Here is a 26,402-nt window from a genome sequence, read left to right as displayed (position 1 = left end):
ACTCTGGATATATCGCAGTTACCGGCCAGCACATGTTGCGTTTACTGCCACTAGAGAGGAATAACTCTTGCTCTCTCCCGCTGGTGTTTATTGAGCTAATGCTAATGCTAACATCACCAGCAGCTCCATGTGAGAGGCATGAACTGCCGCTACAGTTTTGACCAAAGAAAAATCAGTTTTTATGTGTGTTTAGTCAGAAAAATTATCTGTATGTGACAAGAATGTGTGTGATAATGTTGTTTGTGCATTTCCTACCCTTATTTCCTGTTGTTGTTCGGCCACTCTGAATTTACGAGCTTGAAATTAGAAGGAAAAAAAAACCTTAAAGTGCTTTTATTGCAGGGTTGTGTGATGGAGCTCTCTGTTTATCTGCTGCAGTAAACTCCAGACTCTAAACAAATACTTAAAAGTCTGTGCAGCTACTGTTTGACTTAATTTCACCCTCTGTCTTACAGACTTTCTTTTTATCTCTTCTTGCTTCTTGCTCTCAATTCTCCCCTCTTTCCTCGGCTCCTCCTTCTCTTCTTCTATCCTCCCCTTCCCTCCTGGTGCTTCCTCTCCTTCCCTCTCCCCCCTGTTCCTTCTCCTTGGTCTCCTCCCCTAATTTCTCTTTTCTTCCCCTCCTCAGTTGTGTTGTTTTCTCCTCCTCCTCCTCCTCATTTGGGCACTCGTGACTCATACTTCAGCTTCAGCTGACGTGACTTTATTAGAAGTCAAACAGAGGCGTCTGTTTCTCTCTCACATACATAGATATCATCAGTGAAAAGGGGGGAGGAATGTGTGAAATGTGCGAAACAATAAAATCCACTGGTAAATAACTAAATGACACACACAGCAGCTGCAACAGCAGCAGCACATGATGCAGGAAGCAGCTGAATTAAAATGAAATAATCGCTACACCACTTGCGCTAACCTGTTCCCTCTTCATTCTGACTGTTAAATGCTAACGCCACAGTGCTCCACACGCACACACACATGCAGGTGATCTGCTGGCTGGAGACTCATGCATTTTTAAAACAGCAGTGTTCGCCTGTTCTTCCTCCCTCCTCCTTCCTCCGTACCTTCTTATCTTTCTCCTCCTGTACCTCCTTCCCTAAGTAAAAGGTCACATGTTGTCTTTAGGACTGATGAATTGTCACTAATGGATGAATGAAGGGAAGAAACGACCGTTGACCTCTTGTCTTGCCTTGAACCGAAGTTCTTCAAACGCACAGCTTATGTGAAAGTCCTGTAAACGCACCGTTAACAGTCATCGGTCATTAAAAACTACAATTGCTGCCATTCATCTCCATTAAAAGAAAACAGGCGAGGTCATTACATCAGCGACCGTTGCTTCTGCTGACTCATGGATATCAGCGCGGCCTGTGAAGAGCATGACATTAAGATATGACGATCAGCAGTCGAGCTACAGTGGTCTCCTTTGTGCTGGCGGGAAACAACAATGCGAGGGCTCCCCGGGTCACATTTCACCACCGTGTGTCGTGACAATTCATAAATGTTCTCCTCAGTGTGCGAGAGGTTGTTGTGTTCACACTCGATGTGCAGGATGTCTCATTTCAGAGGTGACGTAATGAAGAGTTTGTGAGCTTTACATTTTACTGCCTCCTCTTGTTTAACCAGAAACATGGGGATGTATCACTACCAGACTCCATTGACAAAAACGGTGTTGCTGAAATATCGGTTTGTTTGTTTGTGTTACTGTGTCGTACTTTTACTTAGATAAAGGATTTGAATACTTCTTCCAATACTGAAAGTCAAACAAAAACACAAACAAGCTAACAGATGGGGGCAGTGGTATGCCAGCAGCTACTGTGTTCTGCTCGGTAAAATTCCTGTTTTTGTCAATGGAGTCTGGTAGAGATATAAAGTGATGTTTCCTAAACAGAAAGGAAGTATTCAAATCCTTTACATAAGTAAAAGTACTGCACAATTACCTTGCAGCAGCTGTTTGTAAATGCCAGGTACACTGTTGTTACTGCACCAATTTTGACAGAATTTTCACCCAAAAACATGGGAAAATAAGGCCCAGGCTCAAAAACACTGGCGTTCTTCTTTGGCCCTAGATTATAGTGTATGTCCTTCTTGTTATAATATATCAGCCCAATAATATTCCTAAATTCATGTTCAGTAAATACATATTAAATACAAATAATCCCTACTTTTTCTGCTGTTGTTGAGGGGCAGCTTTGTCCTGAGATGCTGGGATTTGAACTGGTGACCTTTCGCTTACAATCTGTCAGGTTTGTTCCTCTCGAGACAATGACTCGGTTGTTGTGTTCTGCTGAGTGTCCATCCCTGGGTAAACAGTTTTAGATGGGAAAGGACATTCCTGCAGTGTTTTTAACAGGGCAGTAATAGAAACTGCATGACGGAGTGATTGTTTTCCACCTTTAACCCAGCTAAGACCTCACTGCAAATGACTTTAGTTGAATCAAGAAGAAATAGTGAGGCACATACCCCAATAGAGAGTTTTGTTTGTAGTAAACAAACAAGATATCGAGTAGATGGGTTAAAAAAGTCGGAAAGCCAGTCGATGGTTTTACTTTAGTCAGGTTAGCTGCTGTTAGCAATACCAGCTGATAACAATGAAAAGGTCCACAGATAGAGGTCGGACAGCACTGCATGTATGACTGATGATGACGCAAACAGTGTACAACTTCCACTACTGTGGATGCACAGGGCGGCCATCATGGATTTTGAAGTCAGGGTGGGTTTCTGATTCAGAAATGCAACTTTAAGGGTGTTTCAGCTGAAATTTCCAATTGGGAACTCAGGAATGCCAACTTCCCAGTTCAAATGGAACGCACCAAGAGATTTAGGTGTATTATGCTAGGCTAGTAGCAGCTAATGTAAATCATTTTTGAAAGAATCTTTATATATATATATATATATAAAGAACCTAAGTTATAAGTATTTTGCTAGGACCACAAAGTGACATCTAGTAGGAATCAGTGCTAACATTAGCAAGCTTGGCTAACTAACTTCCACTTTCTGAGTGTAATACAAACATAGCAGCACAATGGATCTTCCCATAGTTTGAATCACTGAAACACACATACATAACCAACAATTTGTTGTCAACTCCATCATGTTGAGGTTGACAGCAATGTCTCCCAGCAATGCTGGACCTTAGCTGTCAGTCCGTCGTAGTGATTGGAGTCTTTAAATGTGAGAAATACTTGTATTTTTTTTAACACACCCTGTGATAGAAAAGTGTGAGTAAATTTGATTAGGCAGGACCAGAGGAAATGTTTCCACTGCAGGTTGCAGTATTTTACATATACTGTATGTGGTGGTTTGTGGCTTGTGTGCGTCCTGTGTCAGCTGGTTTGGTTTTTACTATCGGCAGTTATGGTTGCATGCTTCGTCTCACACACACAGGGCGACACACATTATTCCCACTCTTCCAATTTTGCTGTCAAAACTGATAGCGGCACTTACTGTCGCATCACCAGTGGACCCTGTTAAACTGATGCTATCTGTGTGTGTCTTTGTTGTGGCTATTAGCACTCGCTGTGAGCTCATTTCCATCTCTGTCAGTTGTGTATCTTTCGTCTATGCCAGCGAGACCCATCCAATATATTAACACAATTAATTGTTAAGTGCCTCTCTCTGGTTCACTGGGGACTGTCGCCGGCCTCGACTTGTTTATGCTTCGTGTCCAAGTCTTAGTCGATTGGTTTGGACCCAGTTGCCCTTTTCAGATTCAGCCAGTGATGGGTTGAGGGATTGTAAATTTTTCCCAGCATCTCTGCTGCTGTTGGGTGGCAGAGTTTGACGCCTCTGTGACAACACACAGGAACATGCGCTTATAATATCTCTATAGGGTCATGAAAAAAGAGAAGAAGTGTAACATTCAAATGCAGTGATGTGAGTGGTTGTGTTGTCTCAGTGATTCCATTGTTTGGTCCAGTGGCCTTTCACATCTCTGCCTCCCCTCGGTGCATTTTCCTATTAAACAAATTATGTGGAACAGAATGAAGGACTGAGCTATACATGACATGGAGCAATGCCTCTGTCCTGCTGATGCCGCCATGTTGGCACACAACAGTATGATTTCTTTGGAGCACATTGGAAACCTTCAGCTTTCATTTACAGCGGTTATGTCGGCAAGAAATGGAAAAAATTGACCTTTTTCTAGAAATTAAGGGTTAAAAATGGTCTGTTACTATAGAACAACATTAATATCATATTTAAAGAGCTGGTTATTAATAGTTATGATGGGTTTTAATTTGATCATTTCTTAGCCGGGACGAATTGAGGAGCATATTTTTCATTCTGAACTCCAAGCAACATCCCTTGACCCTCTTGATTTCAAATATTAATTGTGGTAACCCATGTTAGATCATTGATTACTGGGTTGTCAGCAAAGGCCAGAATCAGCTTCTACTCTGCCATTATTGATGGTGTTGATATCTTGGTTCAGAGGAAGTTGACTGCTGTCAACACTGAAATGGATGGGATTTAAACAGGAAAAAGATCCAGCAAGCATTAAAACAGCTGCTGTACGTGCTAATCTGTGATTTGTTTGGTCTATAAAATCTCTGAAAATGGTGAAAAATCAATCCATAAATCCATCAATCAACCAATCGATGCCATCTTTACAGCTGACTGAATTAGGAGAAATTAGAGCTCCTTACTGTGAGCTTGTTGGCCACAGGGGTTGTGCAGTACGTCTTCAGTGCCACATGAGAATATTGTGGAGTGAACTGGATGAAATTACTCAGCATGTTTTTCAGTTATGTAGTTGTGCAGAACAGGCTCACTCATTCATTGTTTATGTAATTTGCATGTGCTGTCCTGACAGCTGTAATGGAGCTCAGGGTTCATTTTAAGAGCAATTGCTATATTTCAGATATTTTCACTGTATAAATCTGGAAACTTTTTTTAATGGTTTATTTGTTAATTTGTCTTTTCTGATGTTTTATTAAAGTTCTGATATCCAGAAGAAGATATATTTGTGGGTTTAAGTCCAAAAACCATCTCACTATAGTTTTACATCTTTTCCCTCAAGCTATTCTCTGGAGCTCTAGCAAGAACAGAGCATTTTGTGTCTGTATCCGAGCCACTCTTCTGATTGGCTGACTGTTTTCTGAGCCAGGCCAACCACAGATAACAGACTCTAGCCGACCATAGTTTGGTAAAGTTCACGATAAATGCGAAATGGCGACGGTCACCGCTGAGGAAAATGTTAAGAAGACGGTGCTAAAACGAGCCGAACAGACGGTCAAATTCAGACTAAAATGCTCTGGTATTTTGGAAAAAATTAACTTTAGCCACTGGACTCTAATATTCTGATCATTTGGAAGGCTGTGAAATCATATATTGGCTTCCTGACATCCGACAAAATGGCAGCTTCTTGTTGTGTTGTTAATAAAGTTAAAACACCAGCAAAAAAATAAAGACATGGAAATCAGTCTCTCCAATATGGGACCTTTAAGGATCAATCTAGGACTCACCAAGAAACGGTTTTGTTGCTTCTTCTTTTTTGCTGTGAGTTTTGTTTGGGCAGCGTGTGAGCGTGAAACCGAGTCTGACAGCAGATGTGTCACACCAAAAGAGTAAGACTTGGCAACCCTGACCGAATCAGTGATTCTAAACAATATTTAACCATTCAGCTGGTCTGTAGCAGCTGCCAGCTGAAACACTGATCCAGCTATATTTACTGGTATAATGGAATATCATTGTTGGAAAGTAGCTACGATAGTTAGCTGTTAGGGTTTGGAGAGTCTTTGTTTCAGTACATAGTTTTCATTCTGCATAGTTTTCCTGGAAAATCTAATACCAGGATCTTAATTTGACTCGAAACAGAACCCAGGGGCTCCAGTTATCGTCATTGTCAATTAATTTGTCAATTATATTAATTAAAATGTCTGAACAGATAGTGAAAAGTGTTCATCACAAGTTTCCAGAGCCAAAGGCGAGGTCTCCAAATGTCTTCCCATCCAACCAAAAGTTTACAATCTAAACAGGAGATCATCACATTTCCCAGAGATTTTTGTTTTCTAGATTCTCAGAATGTATCTTGAGGGAGAAACCGATCTGACATCTCATGCTTTTGATGTATTTTCATAATGCAAAATATGCAAAATGTATGGAAAGTGTGGTCTTTAGAGATATACAGATGCATTTCTACTGGATATGGATCCCAGTCTAGAAAGGGATAGCAGCAGATTCACAGCAGAGCAGGAATGCCCTGTGGAGTAAATTAAACCTTTTATATTAAGTATAAAAAATATATGACAGAAAATGGATGAAAGGTTCTTGTTTCTGGATAAGATGAGAAATTCTCTGTTCCTGACACTCACATCTGACCTGGTGTCATCCTAAAGAGCGACTGGCTGAAATGAATAAATCCTGATGTGACAGAATAACGTCTCCTCACAGAAGGACAGCGATAGATCTTGTTTTTGTCATGGTAACTGTCGATGTTGTGGTTAGCTGGCCTTTAACGTCGCCTAAAAGGTCACCAACATGAGCTGCATGACTCTCCACCGTCTGGACCCACGGACACAGGAGATATTTTCTGTTTATTTTCAGCCACATCTCTCCAGTCGCGCACACATATCACTTTAGAGCTTCAGTTAGTTGTGCGAAGGGAGGAGAGGAGTTGTATCAGATGGTTTTTAGCCTCAGTCCTTCTGCTTCTCGTGTCTGTGTCTCCTCCTGTTATCGTCACTTTGGATGATTGAGGTTTGTAATGAAGCTGTGATGGCTGACGGCCAGATGAAGACACGCTGCTGCTCAGAGCAGACCGACAGAAGTTCAGGGTTGAAATATTTGCTTCTGTTTGAAATGAGTAAGCAGATTGTTGCTGGGTAGAACTACTCTGTAAGTACTGATATTCTTATTGGCTGTGGTATCAGTGGGTGGAAACAAGGAAATTTTATCACCAGATAAAGACATGTCTCCTCGCCTTCTCTACTTCTCTAGAGACAGGCACATTGACACTGGTAAATTAAGTAGCTTGCTGTATGTTCTCAGTACTCAGCTGATGTCTAACATAGTTATTTAAGTAGTTATATAACAGTTACATCATCCAAGAATTTTTCTGTGATGAGAAATATTGAGTCTCTAATTAAAACAAATCTAAAATACAACAGTGAGAAGAACCAGCAGCCCCGCCCGCCTGCATCACTGAATAAACATCGATTAATAACTAATATTTGTTTTAGTTAATTCACAGTCCATTTTGAAGCTGTTGTCAGTTTTGCAACATGTAGCGTAGAGGTGAGAATGTATTTCCTCCATTCAAGAATTTACCATGGGCTGCCCGGTTTAATTCCTTACCTTACTTCCTGTTTTACTACCTCCAGCCTCACACACACACACAAATACACTGAACAGTTTCCTCCACCAGCATGACCTGAGGCTGCTCTGCGCTGCACTTACTAACTGATAAGGGTGTGTGTGTCTGTGTTTGTGTGTCCAGAGCTAGCTTACTGTTCAGCCCCACCCTCTCATTACACAGAAACACAGAGAGAGAGACAGACAGAAGCAGAAGAGGAATGAAAGAAGAGGGAAAAGCAGAAAGAGAGAAAGCTTGAAACTGCATCTGAACCTCAGGAGGTAACTGAGCTGTCAGCCAGGTAACCAGTCAGCCAGGAAGTAAGATGACCAGTCAGTTACTGGTTGACATTTTTAGTCAGGAAGTCAGTTTGTAAGACAGTCAGTGAACTAATCAGTCAGTCAGATAGTTGGTAACATCATTCAGTTAGCTGGTTAGTCACTTATCTGGCCAGTTAATCAGTTAGTTAGTCATTTCGTAAGTCTTTTAGTTAGTTCAACCAGTCAGACAGTTGGTTAGTCAGTCATCCAGTTAATCAATATTAATTCATTCAATTTGTGTGAGAGTCCTCTAGTTGGCTGGTTAGTTGGGCAGTTCCTCAGCTTGGTAGTTATTTGGCCAGTTTATTGGTTAGTTGTCATTTTGTTAGTCAATTGGTTCAAGAGCTCATAAGTTAATCAATTACTCAGTCATTCAGACATAAATGTGGGTAGTCAGCCAGTTAGTTAGTTGGTCATTCTGGCAGGTTGTCAGCCACGTCAGATATTCAATAAGTTTATTTAATCAGTTGGTCAATTTTTATTATTTTAGTTTACTTATTCAGTCAGTAAGTCTTTCAGTAAGTTAGTTAGCCAGTTGGTTGATGGGTTATCAGTTTTATTCAGGTACCTATTTAGTTAGTTCGTGGTTTAGTCAGTTATTTTCAGTCAGTTTTTCTGGTGGGAATGCAGTTAACAAATTAACCACCAGCAACAGCAAGTCACAGTTATTCATCCATCCCTGCAGCCAGTCAGCTGGTCGGTGAGGGGAGTGTCTTTCTGCTCTGCTGCCTCCAGCTGAGTGGTAGTCAGTCATCCAGTCATCCAGTGATCCAGCCTCCCACTCAGTCACTCAGTCAGTCAGTCAGTCAGTCAGACAGTCGGTGGGTGTAGTGTAGATGCAGGGCTGCTGGTCAGCTGCTCTGGACACCTCATATCTCCCTCAGGATCTCACACTGTTGAATCAGCAGAGGAGCTACTGAGAGGTAAGGAGCTCAGAGACTCAGCAGGATGTTTGCTCTGCCAGTTTGTCGAGTGCTTTTCAGAGCTGTTTGCTGACTTCTCTAGGCATGTGACAGGCTGCAGGGTGAACTGGGACAGACAGAGGGGGTTTTTGTACAGATGTATAGACAGAAAAATTTAGTTTTGTTTTTTTTTTTAGCAGAGGAAATGTGATCGGTGCATGTGTGGCTGTGGAATGTCATCACACCCTTTTCTACAAGTTGATAACTGCTGGTGTGTTGTTGCACTGAGCTGCATCATCCAGGCGGCTCGTTGTCTGGGCTCTGAACATTCGACCAGCGGCCATGAATTTTCTCTCATGCTCAGTCTCATGATAGGTGTGATGTTTAAAGGAAAGTAGGAGGCATACAGCTGCTGTTTTGATTCTGGCAAACTTTGTTAAGCATCATCTCAAACGAGGAGAAGAAGTTAATGAAGTAAAACTCACATCACTTATATTCCATTCTGCATTACCGAATTAATGCTCCACAGTCACATTCAAGAAAAAATGAGTTTGATGAATAGATTAAATTTTGCCTGGCTTCTTTTCTAAACATAAAGAAAGCTTTAACCTTGGGCAGAGAAAAGGTGACATTTTTATAATATTTTAGAATTGAGCTTATTTCACAGAAATAGATTATTGGGTTAATTTGTCCAGGACTTTTTGAAACAGTTTATCTACAGAGAGGGAAAAGAAAAGAGAAAAAATATGAAGAAAAACTTTAAAATTCCAGGAGACTTCTTCAGAAAAGTGAAGAAAAGTCAGGCTGATGCAGAATCCCAGCTTCAATGGCAAAGGTTCAATAAGCAGAAATTTGTACATTCTTTAAACAGATTTAGAGATGGCACAGTGGCCAAAAACAGGATTTAAATTCCTGCTGTTGGTGAAAACTTTTCTCAATATTCCCATGCACTAATTGTTAAGATGATTTGTCATGGGCCGGCATTTTACCATGATGCTCCCCCTCCCGGAGACAGTCGGGAATGATCCGTATTGTTTGTCCTGCTAATATTGATTTGGACGTTTGCAGCTCGGAAAATAAAAATGCCTCTGATAAAGGTAGTTAAAGTCAGCTGCATTTATTTTTACATCCTTCTATCACATTTCTGCTGTAAATTCTCTAGAGAACCAAATGTGTATTAATCTGCCACTGAAAATAGTCCCAATCAGATGAACCATCCTGTTTGAGTAACATTAAACTGCTGTGCCGTGCCCAGCTGTTTTAGGAATCGGGTTTGAGCCTTTTTTAATTTGTTGACTGTAAGAAAAATATAGAGTAACATCAGCCATATTCTTTAGGAAACTAATGTGTATTCAAACTAATACATTGAGAATTTACAGCTGTATTTGTTCTCTTTGATGCTTGGTGTGTTTAATTACCATTCAGAGCGCACGCTTTCATTGCACTGAACTCCTTCTTTAATGTGACTCGTGAACTGGACTTTAAAGGCTGACACTCGCTGATAGGAGCCTCTTTAACTTTGTGGAAGAAAAACAAAACCCTTTGGCTTTGTTTAAACAATATTATCTTCAAACTAGTTTGACTGCAGAGGGGGAACAGAGTCATTTAAAGCTCCTAAGTTAGAAAACTGTTAATTAGCTGCAGGGCTTGCTGGATGTGACACAAAGTGTTGATGTGAAATTTCTGTGCGGTGATAAAATGTCTCATCTTCCTGCTCACATATCAGAGGCATTTCCTCCTTCATGATTTATAACAGAGCAGAATCTAAGGTAAATATTTGACTTTGCCACGGCTGTATATGGGTGAAAACAAAGAAACTAACAGAAACTATTTTTAAAAATGACAATCACATGAGTGTGTTTGTTTCTAGTCTCTAAACTCCCCTGTGGTGATGAAACTCTGGGATATTGCTCTTGGACAAACTTTGAGGCACTAAAGGCAAATGTCAACAGAAACTTAGACTTTTTGTTTTTTTTAGATTTTACAGTTACAATCCAGTATTGAGCAAGAACGATGCACCTGTAAGTCCACTAAAGTGCTTGTTTTTGCTGTTGACTGGTTTTGTGTTATTGCGTGACACTTAACACGAAAGTCACACAATAACACAAACACACTAACAGATGGAGGCAGTGGTATTCCAGTCACTCCTGTGTTCTGCTCGGTAAAATTACTGTTAATGTCGATGGAGTCTGGTACTGATATATAGTGATGTTCCTGGTTAAACAAAAAGCATCTTACTCTTTAAAGAAGCTCTATCTCTGTAGGAATCCTATCCATAAAGTTGTCAGACACTTACACTAACAATCTGAGCCTGTCAGTGGCAAAAAGAAACACTTTAGTGGACGAACTTTGACGTGGACAAATGCCCATTGGATGACATTGCAGCAGCTGTTCACAGATTTCTGTCCCTATCAACTATTTACACCCAAAAACATAAGTATAAGTATAAAATAAGACCCAAGTTCATAAATACCAGAGTTATCCATTGTTTGTTGTTGTAAAACGGGTCTAAATGTTGTCTTCAAAAGACTTTTCTTGACTCTACACCTTTAAAAATACCATGTTTAGTTATATTCCAAGCACTCAGTCTACCTAAAACACCAGCCGTCATTCATTAAACAGTTATGTGTCAGTAAACAAGGCGATTTACAGCTGAAGTAATTCATACGATTAGGGAGAGGTCTTTCCTAACACTCCTGTCTGCCTTTTCTCTCAGTGTCTGAGTTTAACGACCCAACCATGTGACATATTAGAAGTGTAAAACTCCCTTGTGTCTATTCATAGTGGAGGACAGTGATGTGTGTGTGCATGATAAAGGCTTTGTGTAGTGGACCACTGTGCTTTAAAATCTCCTCTCTGCACCAACAGGACTGACACAGGACCATGTTTCCCTCTTAAAACAATAAATAAATAAGTTATAAGTCTCTGTACGTCGCCAGTATTCGAATGTGTTTGTGGTTAAATCCTCTGTTTACCTGATACTGGCCCTTTAGTGATGTTGTGGTCGGTGTGGTGTGTAAACCATTTCCTGTGGGCACTGAGTACTGTGTATTATAGTAAAATGAGGCTAGTGGTCACAGAGTCGGACGTCAGCATCTCCAGCTCCACAACTGTCACTGGTTATATTTTATGGAAGCAAATAGTAGCTGTAATAGCTAGAATCTTAGTGTCTGAACGCCTTTTTGTGAAATGCAATCACACTGAGATTGAAATCCAGCTGAAATATTCACTTTGAAAACTGGACTTTATGTGGTTTGATTCATGTCAGTATCTCCTCTTTGATTTTGTCAGCAGGTCATTTTGAAGGTGGATACACTTGTGTCCAATATGTTAAAAAAAAAAAAAAAAAAGCTTCATTCAGGCTTCTGAAAGGACTGAAAAATTTAAATCAGACAACACTTGAAGGAGAAAAATTCCAACTTGAACATCAGGACTACAAAGGATGCTTTCCCCTCTTGTATTTCAGATTGGATTGATTCAGCTCGGGCTCGGTTGTTTATCCTGCATAGCACAGATTTTCAAGTTTTAATCTTGTTCCTCTGACTTTAATTCCAAAGTCACCAGCCTCGTCATTTTACTTGAAGAACTCAGTCTGAATTTGAACAACCTGAAAATGAGTTTTCATCCAAATGAAGTGACAAAAAGTGAGTGGATGGGGACTTGAAATATTTGGTATTAAACTTCAAAATGAGGAATTCAGCTGCTTCTAATATTGAAATTGTTCACAGCCAATATTTGCTGCCTCTATATTTAATACAGTGTGAACTTTTACTGAGTGAACCGGTATGTTACGAGGAAAATCTATTATTTTATGGGATAGTTTTGTTTAGTGGTAAACTGAGACTGTCCAGAACTAATGACATCAAAATAACAATAAGTTTATAATGTAATCTGAGGAGCTATGGCGAAATTACTAATTACATTTTCTACTCTGGTTCAGGACACAGAAAACAAAAGAAAGAGTTGTCCTCTGGGCAAAATGAATGGATGGTGAACCAGTTACTGTGTAAGGGGGTCAAAGGTTAAATGATTTCCAGTTTCCCTTCAGACACCAGGCAGTGATTGGAAGTAAAGAGATTAACTTCAGAGTGAAATGTTGCCTGTTTGAAAAATGATCACTGACATGAAAGTGAAACAGATTTACTAGTTTTAATCTCGGAGACTCTTCCAGACTTTATTTTCAATTGGAGATCCCAAATTAAAAGCTTGTCAAGAGGAAATTTAAGGTTTGGAGATTCTGAAGTTGCCATATTGCAACAATTTCATCATGGATAGAAGCTAATTTTGACCCAAAATTGCTTTTTTTGAAGCTTTAGAGATTTTAAATTGAAACCCTGGCTGCAGTTAGATAGTGTTTCTCGTGGAGAAATGAGATCAGTTTCTCTGTCTCAGGCTCGGAGTCCACGTGGTGGCTGTGGTAGATTTTATATTCATTTGCTTGACAAATTTGCAATAAAGTGGCAGAATGAGCGGCTTAGATTTACTGTACGTCAACAAACAACGCACCATGAAGGCCCACATGCTCTCTCCAAATTGACATGAAAACACTAACAGCAGGGATCATGAGGTTTTTGGACCTAAAATAGAACTAATTGGATTCTATTAAGTAAACCAGATGATGATAAATTTGAATTAAATTGTAGTAATAATGAGATTTTGTACACAACACTGAATACTTCAACTTGGTAAACAGACTTCAGTTTTTATCCACTGTAAAAATAAATAAATAAAGGGAGTTTAAAAAGGGAAAGGGGACTTAAACCCATAAATAACGGTGTTGTGTAACGATGATAAAAAACCTGGAAAGTCCATATAAAGCTCTGAGCTCTAGTCATTTTGCTTTAGGACCCAGTAGACACCAGAGAGAAGAGTGGGTGCTCCAGCTGATAATGATGTTGTGTGTTTAGCATGTGCCCTGAGGCGGACAACATGACCACAAATTCAGTCAGCTGACTTGATCACATGACCTCCAACCCAGTGAGCAATAAAGTGAAGTCGATTGAAGGGAAAGAAGTGAAATGCAGAAGAGTATAGAGTAAAATATGAGAAATGTGCTGAACAAAGCAGAGTAGAAGAGATGATAGATGTTTTCTCAATGAAGACATTTTGACTCATCCCATGTTAATAATGACAGCAGTTTATTCAGCTGTCCCAGTTTCAGGCTCCTGGTATTGTGATTAATGACTCATAATTATGGCTTGAGGGAAACCTTTTATGATAGTTTGTAGTTATACCTGTTCTATCACATCCCTGCTATTAGCACCCCATTTGCTGTTAATAACTATTAATTACACATATGCTGTTGCTAATGTTAGTGGTTAGAGTTGGGAGTCCTTAAGACAATTTCATACAGATTTAGTTCCAGATTGACAAAGTTTAAGATTAAAGCAAAACTTTGTAACTTTTGCTGAGTTATAGCAACAGCATTCTCTGTAGCCACAAGTGGATTAAATTCTGCTGGGCTCTGAATCTGAGCAGTTATGGGAACTGGAAGCAGTGCACTGTAGAAGCTAATGGCTAATGTGAAGAAATCAAGGCCTATCACTCAGGCAACAAACACAAAATTCATTAAAGGGGTTGATGAATTAGAGAAAGAATTACTGAGCTACCTTCTTCGTAAAGTAAAGAAGCTAGCCATAAAGCATTACACGATTCTCGCAGGAGATCGTACCCACTTACAAAACTATATAGAACCCCAGTCTCCCTATTAGAAGCCAGTGTACCATCTAAATGATTTTCAAGGGACAGTAGTTTCTTTAAACGCTTATTGATTCTGTTATCGCTCTTCATTCTTTGGTATTAGTTATGGAGCCGTAGATAATTTAATTCCAAGACCAAGAGTGTGGTTAGTCTTCCCTAAACCCCATCGTATTACAAGTCCTCCAGCAGTTTTGCTGTGTACAAGTCTGCGGCTGTTAAATGTAACCAGGTTAAACCAAAAACATAAGGATCATTGGAGTCATGAGATCGGCAGGTTGCAACACAACACTAGTTTGGCTTCCACTGTGTCCTGTTCTGATTTGTATTTAATCAGGTTTCATGTGGCTGGGTGTAATAGAATTAAGGTTCTACACTTGAAAGGGTTTGTTTATTTCTATCGGGACAGGAAAAGGAATTGGAATTTGATGACTGCTTGTTAAAGTTTGCCTCCTTTGTGTCTTTGCTGTTGTGTCCTCTTCTGTTGTGTGGTTTGAGTTCCTGTAGGTTGCACTCATTTTTCTCCATCTGCTTGGTGGCAAGAACATCAGTCATCATCATTATAGAAAAATTGTCTTTCTGTGTTGCAGAAGAAACCATGAAATGTTAAAAGCCATCACTTCCCATGTGGTGGCGAAGGAAGCACCAGACTGTGAGCAAATGGAAATGCTTTCATGAAGTGGATATACTGTGAGCCGGATCACTGCTGTGTTAAAGCAGCCACAGATAGAGAACAGCGGAACATATTGATTTCGATGGAAATGTCACAGGTTTTTGCTGCAGTGCTGTAAACACAATCTGTTCAGCCACTGGTCCTTATGCGTAGTTGTTTGGAGTGAGGATGAAGAAATAAGACACAAGCAGACCATTTTATTGGCTTCCTCACTGATGGAGTACACCTTGAATTTAAGTATCAGAGATTTAAGCACTTTTTCCTTTAACCTTTGATCTTTCGTCATGTGATTTAAGAAACCACTGAGAAACCCTGATGATGAAGGTCCTGTAACCTTAAGGAAGTTCTTATTTTAACCCAAACTTAAATCCTTTCCTAAACCTAACCAAGCAGATTTGTGCCTAAACCTAACCAAACCAGCTTAAGCTTAACCGTCTGGTTATTATTGTAATCGTGATGACAAATGTCCGGTAGCCTGCCACCGTTGGGGCGCTATTTCAGGAGATGCTTTCAATGGGTTGTATCAGGGGGTTGGGACAAATGACCGTTCAGGTTGAGGGACTTGTTGTTGACATTAGCTGTCCCTACGTTCAGCAGCACCTACAGAACTGCCACCATTATTGGAGAAGATCATGGGCTCATCAAAATCATTAAGATGTACCCTCTAGAATCCAAGAACATCCAAAGAATTTTCACGATCTTGACTGCAGTTTTGAGTTGGAACCAAATGCTGGCTGGTTGAAACAACCAACCATCCAACGCCACCATCTTTTCACTTGACAACTGATTGTTGTGTGCATTAATAAAATCCATCACTCACAAGTAATTGAAATAACAAACCTGAATTCTACTTCTTTGTCATAATATCCCAGTGAACTCCCCAAACCCCCCAAACCCTGCCAGTGTTAGTCTTTCACTGACCCCTGCTCTTTGACATCCTGTTCCCTTCTCTTCGGCCTCGCGATATTCCTATATCCACGCTGACCTTTCAGATCCAGCTGTGTGAGCTGTCTGTACAGATGTTAGCCCACCTCATGCTGTGGGATTAGGGAAGGATCGAGGGAGCCCTGGTGGGACTCATTGATGGATATATAACTAGATAAAGAGATACACCTGAGTTGAGAGTCTCGTATTCTGTCTGATCAGGCTCCAGAAGCTATTGGACTCTGTGGTTGCACTTTAAAACCAATTAAACACATTGAACAGAAGAAAGAGTTACCCTAGAGAGAGTTAAACCCTTATACATGTGCCAAGCTATGTAAATGTAGTGATTTCAGTTTTTCTGAAGAGAAGCTGTACATACCAGTCTCGTTTTGATCTTCCTGCTGTGTCGTCTCAAATGTGCTTTGCTAAGTGGGTTTAAAATGCTGAAAGGTTTTGGACAATCTTGAGGGGGTAAACCCAGAGGACGTCTGGACAAATTAGATAATCAAGGGTCAATCTTCATCCATGTTAGCGGTTATTGATTGCTGGCTCTGGAGAGAAGATTGGTAACGACAACAGAGGCCCTAAGCAGAATCTGTGGAACAGATGGAAAACAAATCAGTTGTCTGATCTGTTTAAAATGATGAAGAGGCCACAACAGGCAGCAAACATAAAGGTCTCTGACAAATGTCTGCTGACCTTTTTATACATAACAGATGATGGTGAAACAAAAGTTTTTAAAAAACAGTTTGAGAGGATATATCTGAAATGCATAGAACTTGTAATTGTCCAACTCTAATACCTTTTTGGTACTGTGTCTTAATCATTGTGTATCTGCAAAGTGCTGACAGCTGGCATCTTCTGTACAAATAGTTTTGATTTGTATCATAATTTTGCCATTTTTGACTATTATTTATTGTTTCAATCACATTTTTCTGCAATATGCATTCAACGTCATTGGTAGTGGTGCAGTCTTGAACAAAAGATTAATTGAAAATAATGCATTCATGTACGTAAACATAGGTTTGCAAAACAAAAAAATATATTGTTTTGGTATCAGTGGCGAATCGCAGGTATCATATCATGACTAGTAACCCTTTGTCATGATTTAAGTTAAATGTAAATGTCACCTCTACTACCTGTGCTTGTTATCCTGTCTCTTTTGTATAAAGGTGCCACATTGATCTGTGCAGCTTTTAGTTAATGGGTGAACTGCTGTAGCCAACAAGCTAACGGAAAACTTGTTAGCTTGCCAGGTGAGTCAGTCATCATTCAACCAAAAAATTGTGCATGGATTTACTTCACCCCTGTAAGTGAATCCACTAATCATGACAACTTTATTGGAATTAACTGAATTTTCTGCAAAATTTAATTGTTGTAAATACATGTCAGACCAGGTCTTAATCCTCTAAAACATATTTCTCATTATATTTCTTCTTATTTGCAAATACATGCTGCTTGTTTTACAAGATTTAAAGGATGCTGCTTCATGATGTGAGTGTTAAAGCTATTTTACTTGTGTTTGTTTAAAACTGCAGGGAGCATAATCTGTAAGAGGAGTCAGATTAATCCTGTCAGTGTGATCAATAATTAACACAGCAAATCCCAAGCTGCTATCAATTCCCCTGCTGCTTTCAGTAGTACAAAGGAGAGCTTTAAAAAACAACATCCGTCTTATCTGTACAAAATAGTATTAAGACTTAAAAACTAAATGACACTTTACTGATCATGATGAAACCTTTAACTGATGGGTTGCTGGTGAACTTGGCTCAAAATCCTTGAAAATCAGTTTGACTCCTGTGATCTAAACTGTGAAAACTAACATGTTGTTGTTGAGCATCTCTAAACTCCACAGAAATATATATTTTTTCTTTTGCTCAGAGCCATCTGGTCTTATGAGAATAAATCTAATTTGAAAATCTAACTCAGATTTGGATGAAAACATATTAAGCTGATATGAATTATGTATTGATTTAATTAAAGGATACTGGTTGCATTATGTATAAAGATCTAATGAACCCCAAAGACACAACATTCCCTTTTTATCAACAGTAATGTGTAGATAAATTAGTTTTGTAGTATATGGCGCATAGATCTATATTGGATTATAAACTATTCCATAATAAAGCAATGAATCATTGTCCGTCTCCCACTCCTTTTTTTACAACTTTAATTATTCAGGGTTGAGACATTTCTCTTCAAACTAGATTACTATTAATTCATAATAATCATAACAAAGATTTAAGGCACGAAACACATACAGTTGTGCTTCTCAGAGTGAGGGAATACAACAAATACAAATAGTAATAAACAGATGTTTGAGGGAATAAATACAGTAAACAATTGTAAAGCAAAATAAAAAAGCTGAAGTAGAAGTAAAGCATACATAAATACAGAAACTGCAATCACAATAAGGAAAAGTAAATAATGTATCAGCCCTCAGGAAAGCCCATTATCAAGACTGAGCAATGTTCATCACATGTTTAGGTCCTATGATCAGGACCTCTGTCTTCTGCAAAGGTTAGAGGACATTCAGTCTTTTATTTGATCTAAGTCTGAATTCTCATCTTGTAATTGAATCATATTTGTACATCATTGCTGCAGACATGCTCATAGGACTCCACACCGTCTTCATTTCTCTTTCCTCTTGCTTTGTTTTTTATTGTGTGTAATAAATCTGTGTGTGTTTAGAGCAGCACAGCACTGAGTGGTGGAAATTACACTGAGGCTCTGTCAGGTGGATTTATGCCTCTCCATGGGGGGCTGTGGATTTCACTGGTGTTGGAGCTGATTTATACAGGAGCTCAGTTTGGGATTTAACCTGTTGACTGTGAAAGCAACACCACAACACAAGATGGATGTGTTGTACGTTATGCAGTATCCATTACAGAAATGCTGCGATAGGGAGCAAGAAAATAGCTTTATAAAATCAGGCACAGTCAGAATCATGTGACTGTTTCGTCCAACGTTAAGGTTTGGTTCAACCAAAACTGCTTGGTTAAGGTCAAAGAAGACTGGTGGTCGTAGCTAAAAGAACTCAGTGTTGACAGTTGGTAGGAAATGAGTCAAAGTCAGACACTTGGCATTTGAACATACAACTAATGTAATTGCTTTTGTCATGAGGACAGATCAAGAATGAATATATTGACTGTTGGAAAAGTTTACTGTATCACTCAACCCTACTGGCCAATTACAATTCCTGTGGTCTGCATTTGTGTTACTCTTTTGTCAGCTCAGTTCTTATATATAAGGTTCTTTTGCCAGACAACAACCTGCTGCAGATATATAGACCTAGCTTAATAAAATCTCTTTGCTAGTTTCTTTCATTTTTCAGTTGTTTCTTCCTTTTTTAGCCATGCTAGGCTGGGGATGGCAGGTCTGTCAGTCTGTATGCTGGACTGTCTAGCATGCTAACATGCTAAGCAAAGATGGTGAACAGTTTAACCACTAAAGGTTGTGATTATGAGCACATTAGCATGCTGATGTTTGCATTTAGTGCAAAGCTCCACTATGTCTACATGCAATCTATCTAGAGCTGCTAGCATGGCTGTAGGCTGGTGTTTGTCTAAAAAACTCAGTCGCTTTATCTCTCTTTCTGTCTTTTTTGTCATATATCTATCTGTGGACATGTGGAAGCTGGCTTTTCCAGAACAGAAAGTCAATATTCTTACATGTTTTGAAACTCTGTGGTCGGTCATTTACGTCAGAAAGATGCATATATGGCGGATATGTCAGTTTCATATCAGCAGACTTTGATTTCCTGGTGATAAAATGAATGTGCTGCTTAAAAGTTGCAGTGTATGAGTCTGACTGAGAGTGGTGATGCCTGTTTTTATCTCGCAGATGTGAAGGATAACAGAGGAGGAAGAGCAAGACACAGCTTCCTGATAGATGTTCTGATACTGACACTGATGTGTGCTCATACAACCTCTCAAGTCATTTCTTCTCCTGTGCAGCAGGACTAGACTGTTGTAGACCCAGTCTTTCTTTCTTTTTCTCTTTGTTTGCCCTCTCTCCTATTGTGTGTGATTGCTCATACATTCTTAATGTCTCTGTGTGTTTTATGGTTTTGTTCTTGCTTGTTATTGAGATACAATGTTTAGAAGCCACCAGGGAAAAACCTTTCTACCACAACCTGAGTCTGAAAAAGCTGCAAACCAGTATTTCTGTCTGTCGGTATATGGCGTATATATTTCTGTTATTCAGCTGCTGCTTCATTAGGTGGACCTAGCTAACAATGGTGCAGTAAATTCTACACATATACATCAAAGAGGGTGTACTAAATGTTAGAAATATTAATAAAATAACATGAATTCAGTTTAAATCATGGCAACAACAACATAATTACTGGCCTCCATTCTGCTTTCTACTGTTTGTTAACCCTGTTTTCCGACATGTTTGTGATAACAAATATGACACACAAGTAAAAAAAATGTCATCTACTGGCAATGAGAAAGAGGTCAGTCATCTATTTTCAGTGGGTTCACACAAATTTAAAAAACCTGCATACTAACAGCTGAAAGCAAAGCTAGGAGAGTGGTGAGAACCTAAACAGTAAAATTGAAGTTTCCTTTCCATAAATACATCTATTTTTAAGCAATATTTTGGAAAAGCAAAAACAGTGCTTTGCACAAAAAGTGAAGCAACATTTTTAAGCTAAATTCCAAATGTATAAGGATTTGTTTTTTGAATTCAGGATTGATTCAACTGTCTTTTAAATTCTTTCCCCCCTCCACCATCACTTAGAAGATGAGCAAACATTTTGCAATAAATCCCTACTTTCTGTTCTGTACTGTTTTGTGCCGTTTTGTTGTTGGGATGACTGAGAGTCGTGGTGTTCTCCACCGTCAGCTGACCGAGCTGCTGTTCGCTGGTTTACCCTCAGGGAATCGTCACTGACAGACTGGATCACACTACAGACATTCCTGGTTTTCCACCAGTGATGACAGATCAATAAGCTCAACCTCCTCCCCCCTCCACCCTCCCTCCCCTGTCTTTGTCTCACCCTCAGCCTCACACCTCCAGAGGGCTTCATCAATACCTCGACTGATGGATGCTAAATGTGTGAGAGCTAGAAATAAGAAAGGTGTTGCTTCGAACAAACACAAGAATGAAGATGTAGCTGCTATTTTTATGAACCTAACTGTGATTGGAGTTGTAAAATACCGTGGTCAGTCTGGTTGGTGAACGGCCTCGCTCTGATTCTCGCTGTATTATCTTGAGGTACAGTGAGGTTATTGTGAAGAGATCAGAGCTCCTGGTTAATCACTGTCCACACTGTAATAAAGCACAGCGTTATATGTGCTTCCTCTCAGCTGAGTGAATTAGAGTCTTATGATTCTCTCACTAAATATACCACGTTGAGCCAGGAGGCAAACAGACTACGGCAGACTACAACTCATTCACTAGATGTATGTGCTTGAGCATGTTGGTGTGGAGTGGAAACCATGAATTATCTGACCATGTTTACTTGCAAGCTTCTTCTTCCTCTTGACTGTCTTTGCTGGTTCACGATCTCCCGCTAACTGAGTGATAGTAAGCAGCTTAAACTGCTTGAATCAGGCCCAGCAAGTTAAAGAGTAAAGCCGAACTGTAGATCAGCTAAAAAGACTTAGAAGTCATTAAAAACCAGCGTTCATCTCTGATATCCAGCCAGGAAACTTTTAAAATATCAAGAATTCTGAATGGAGTTTGGTGTGTTTGTTACAGCAACAGCACTTCCTGCTCCAGAAGCTGGGGCTCATGGGTAATATACACCATTCAGAAGTCTGAACTCCAATCAAATGATTCATAGGCTGTGTTTTCTGTACATGAAAACCACTTTACCACTCATACTCCCAGCCCAACAGAAGTAATTACCACTTGTAGTGGCAGAGGGCGCTGTTGCTCAACAAAGTTCCATTGTGTTGCTTTAAGAATGTCACTCACAAAAGATGGATTTCCGTTTTAATTTTTTTTAACTCTTACAGCAGAAACATTTCTAGGTTTTTACTGCGAATAATAGAAAGTGAAGTCTTTTCCTTAAACTGCATTATCACGGCGTCCATGTTGTTCACTGTCTCTTCTGCTTTCTCATGCTCAGACAGACAAACACACCCTCTCTTTCCCACCCCCACTTAGCTCTCTCTCCTCCTCTCTCTCTCTCACACACACTCAGTTACTATTTTCCCAGAAAGTCATGTTCTGGTCAGGACGACCCTGTGATCCCCTCCCTCATAATTCAGCAGACACACACCATCCCCTCTCTATCACCGAGTATGTTTTCTGTACGTCGGCTCGTTTAACTTCTGACGTCTCAAACTATTTCCTCTTTTCTTTCATTATTCATGTCACTTGGTATTTTTCACACACACATCCTGAATGCCCGTGGAAGCAGAAACTCAAGTTTCTTTGTGTGTGTTAACATGCGTCCCTGTCTGTTTTCCACAGGTTTATAGCGGTCATCACTATGACTGATGGGGATTATGACTACCTTATAAAGCTCCTTGCCCTGGGGGACTCCGGCGTGGGGAAAACCACCTTCCTGTACCGATACACAGACAACAAGTTCAACCCCAAGTTCATCACCACAGTCGGCATCGACTTCAGGGAAAAGAGAGTGGTGAGATCTCTCTCTCTCTTTTTATTTTTGGGGTTTTTATTTATTGTTTATTTTTTCCTGATGCAGCAAATTCTACATCCTCACCTTACACGCAGGTGATGCAGGCTCTGTTGCCATAGTTACCGTGGCATTTGCCCAGGCATTTTCTTTGGGCTTTATCTTTCAGAGAACAAACGGTGGGTCAGGTTAGGTCTGGATTTGCTGCTGCTGTACTCCCACAACAGCATGTCGAGCTGAGTCACAGTCGGGGAGATTGAACCGGGGTCACATCCACCAATAACCCGGGATAAATAATCTGTGAAAAGATGGTTCAGGTTAACTCCTTAGTGTCTGTGGTATTATTAAATGAAAAAAAGGAAATCTGCATGTATATTTCTTTTAACCAAGTTCTTTCTCTTCTAATCCACTTTGCTAACTTGTGGTGGTTCTGTGGCTCCTTCCACTAAGTCTTCCCTTCATTTGCGATGTTGCCGTAGATGATGCTGGGTCAGAGCAATGGTTCCCAACCTTTTTTCCAACCTTTGGTTTGTGGTCCATAAAACACAAAGTACTTGACAAGTACTCAGTCACGGGTTTTGACTGTAATGGAAGCAAAAGTTGTGAGCAGTTCACCCAGAGTGTGTTTTTTCTTTGTTTTTTATTTCATCAGTTTCTCTAATGGCTACTAGATGCCAGCCTGGTTCTAGACCTCTGACTTAATAGCTAAGATTTGCTCAGTAAATGTGTCTGGTGTTTTGCTCAGATAGGGTCAATCAGGTCTTAGTAGGTTGGATTAAAGGTGTAAATTTTTAGCTACATAGCTAATGTTAGCATTAACAGCTGTTTACTTACCAGTCTAGAAGAAACATTGTGAGTTTGGCATCAAACTTCATTCCTTTACCCGCCAAGCGCTGTCTCCATAGTGTGTTTTGCTTCTATTTCTGTCACTTAAGTTACCATGCTAACCAGCTAGCACAGTCTTGTTATACCACATTGTAATAGTGAGTCACCGTAGCGTCCAGTCTGTCCAACATGAGTGGATGAAGAAGTAGCGCTGCCCAGAGGACGTATTCTAACGTCTTGTCTTGTAAACGCAACTACGGCTGATGCTCTTGTTAAGTAAACAGCTGTTGATGCTAAACAGCAGTGGATATATGGATTTTAGCAGGTTTTGATTGATTTTTTTCCAGTTTAAACCTTGTCAGTTTTGGAAAAACATTCACTCTTGTTGCTGGAATCCAGGCGTCCACGAGTGAGACGCACTTATCTGAATCAGGGAGTGGGCGAGGCCCGGTTCGGTCAGCAGTTCGGTCGCCTTGGTGCTTGCGCTGCCTTCACATGTCTGAAATACTGACAACGCTGCTTTAACAGCTCTGGATGACTCATAGGATTGATTATCATTCCTCAACTCCTCTGCGTCTTTGGTGTGTGTGTGTGTGTGTGTGTGTGTGTGTGTGTGTGTGTGTGTGTGTTAAGGTCACACCAAGTTTTGAGCTATTTTATCTAGAATCAGGTGGAAGCAGACAAACTTGTGATCACAGCTGTAGTTCAGAGTAGTCAGGAAATTAACCTGGTCTCAAAGAGTTCTTCTTGATCCACTGTAGCTTGGACTGGACCTGAGTTGTGCATTGCTAAATGTAAATGAAACCATACAGCCCAGTTTTCTTTCAGACTTGAGTTTTGTTAGCTCAAGCAGAAAAAATAGATAAATCTTGCTCAAAAACTAATGCCAATGACTTATGACAAGATCATTTATCTTGCAAAAAAACCCAACAACAAAAAACAAAAACAATCCTCAAAATGTTAAGATTTAATCATCCTTAAATAAGTTATTACAACTTAAATTTGAACTTTAATTGGGCATTAATTTGAATACTGTTGACAAAAAAACAAAAAAATCAAGTAGCCAGTGAGAATCTTTAGTTTTGTTCACTCATTTTTTGATAAGATACTTTGTGATTTTAACACTATTGTAAACTATGTATTGGGGCTAAGTTACTTATGCATATGGGGACTTAAATTTATTTAGGTTAATGAAAACTTAAGAACTGCTTTTCTGGAAATTGTGAGTATATTCATCAAAGTAATTGAAAGATTAGAAAATTGTGCAGTTGTGGCATTTGTGAAAAAACCCAGCATCGTGTTCCAGCAATAATAATACTATAGCTCTCACTATATGAACATGCGTCATCATTTTCCACCTGATTTAAAAGTTGATTATCACCTAGAAAACTGAACCAAAAATACTGACTGCTTTGACCATGATCACACAGCCTTAAAAGAGTGTCAGAGAAAGTGACAGTGTCTCATCTGGGAGAATCAGAGGTGTGAATGAGCCCGAGGCTTCCTGCAGAGACACAAGCACAACCAGCTGCAGCACACAAGGGTTCATCATTATGAAGCAGGGATCGCTGTCCAGATCACTGTTAGTCAGACCAGCTGACAAATTCACAACAATTAAAACGGTGGAGACGTGAAAAATGGACACGGCAGAAACAAAACAAGTGGTGATAGAATGAAATATGAGCCTTGAAGTTGAATAATAGATCCATGAATATGAATGTGTGTTTGCACCTAAAACTTGAAGTTCATCAATCCATATTTGCAAAATACATAGTCCCAGAGGCCTGTTGACGTAGGGAGTGCTCGCAGGGCTGCTGGAGTAAACAACTATAACTGCCAAGCTAACTGCTAACATGCTAGCCAGCTAGGCTAGTGCTTATCAGTCACGATAACTCTCTTGAGCTTCTTCTGGTCGTTTGGTCGTGTACATTATTTCATTCCATTAACAGTCACTGAAGGGGGGGAAAAATTGCTAGTGGGATATGACCCATTACAAGTCCACACTGTTTACTCAAAAGATTTATTTGAAACATAAACTCCTGCATCATGACTCGTCTAAAAACAGTTCCTCTTTTGTGGAGTAGTGAGTAGTGACTGGCGCAAGACAGTTAATAAGCTAAAATAGCTTCCTCTATTTTGGACTCAACGGCGCAAATTTGTAGATTTATATGCAAAGAGGGTTGTTTTCCTTTTGGCCTTTCATTTCATTTGTCTTTCAGAGTCAGATTACCACATGTTTATTATGTCTCTTAAATAAAAACTGGTGTTGTTTCTTTCTCTACAGGTGTACACAGCGTCCAACCCAAATGGGACGACCACAGGGAAAACCTTCAAGGTTCACCTTCAGCTCTGGGACACAGCTGGACAGGAGAGGTGGGCTGCATCTTCAGAAAGAAACCAATCAGGATAATGGCTTATCTTTGTATTAGTCTAGCTTGTCATGCTTTGTCATTTGTGATATCTTGGATTGCTGTTTGGCCTGTTGTTTACAAGCAGCAGCCAGCACAGCTGACAGTTGACTTTAAAGCTCAGATGTATTCAGCTGCAGTTCCTCTAATGGCCACTAGATGCTAGCCCAGTTTCTTCCACTGAAGTTAGCATGCTAAACGCTTAGCCCAGCCCGTCACGTCTCGTAATACTACTTTGTGATAGTGACTCAATGTAGCGTCAGTCTGCCATTAGTCCAACATGACAGGATGAACAAGTTGCACAGCCCATTATTATTATTATTAGGGCCCGAGCAACGAGTTGCGTGGGCCCAACGGGGCCATGCAACGAGTTGCAAGGACCCTCTTGTTTTCGGTCTGTTTTATTATTATTATTATTATTATTATTATTATTATTATTTTTTTTTTCTTCTTTTTCCGCCTCTTAGATCGGCTTTTTGAGGGCCTTAACATGCGTGAAAACTTACCAAAATTTGCAGACGCGTCAGGCACGGCGAAAAATTTAATAATTTAGGGGTCTTGAGCATGGGCGTGGTAAAATGGCCTCGGTAGCGCCACCTACATTTTTAAACGGAACAGCCCCTCAAGCCCGTTGCGCCTAAAAATCTGAAAATCTGCACACATATGTAACATCCCATGACGCACCAAAAAGTCTCTTGGAGCCATATTCTAAACCCAACAGAAAGTATTTTTATTTTGACCGGAAGGTGAAAAAATTGTGTGTTTTT

At 39.9% G+C, this 26,402-nt stretch overlaps 1 protein-coding gene across 2 annotated transcripts; it reads left to right on the top strand.

Moving 5' to 3' along the window:
* Window positions 1–7,471: 7,471 nt before the first annotated feature.
* Window positions 7,472–25,706, top strand: LOC108901129 (ras-related protein Rab-27B). Of its 2 annotated transcripts, XM_018702528.2 has the most exons (3): window positions 7,472–8,531; window positions 22,234–22,405; window positions 25,512–25,703. In XM_018702528.2, the coding sequence occupies exons 2-3, from the start codon at window positions 22,253–22,255 to the stop codon at window positions 25,635–25,637; spliced, it is 279 nt and encodes a 92-aa protein (XP_018558044.1). In that variant the 5' UTR covers window positions 7,472–8,531; window positions 22,234–22,252; the 3' UTR covers window positions 25,638–25,703. The 2 variants fall into 2 exon arrangements, with proteins under 2 accessions (XP_018558044.1, XP_018558045.1); XM_018702529.2 differs by lacking the exon at window positions 7,472–8,531 and having other exon boundaries at window positions 22,238–22,405; window positions 25,512–25,706.
* The last annotated feature ends 696 nt before the right edge of the window (window positions 25,707–26,402 follow it).

This window comes from Lates calcarifer, linkage group LG9, assembly GCF_001640805.2.
Source record: "Lates calcarifer isolate ASB-BC8 linkage group LG9, TLL_Latcal_v3, whole genome shotgun sequence".
NCBI lineage: Eukaryota > Metazoa > Chordata > Actinopteri > Centropomidae > Lates > Lates calcarifer.
The sequence above is the reverse complement of the archived record's forward strand: the minus strand, read 5'-3'. Positions and strand labels throughout refer to the sequence as shown.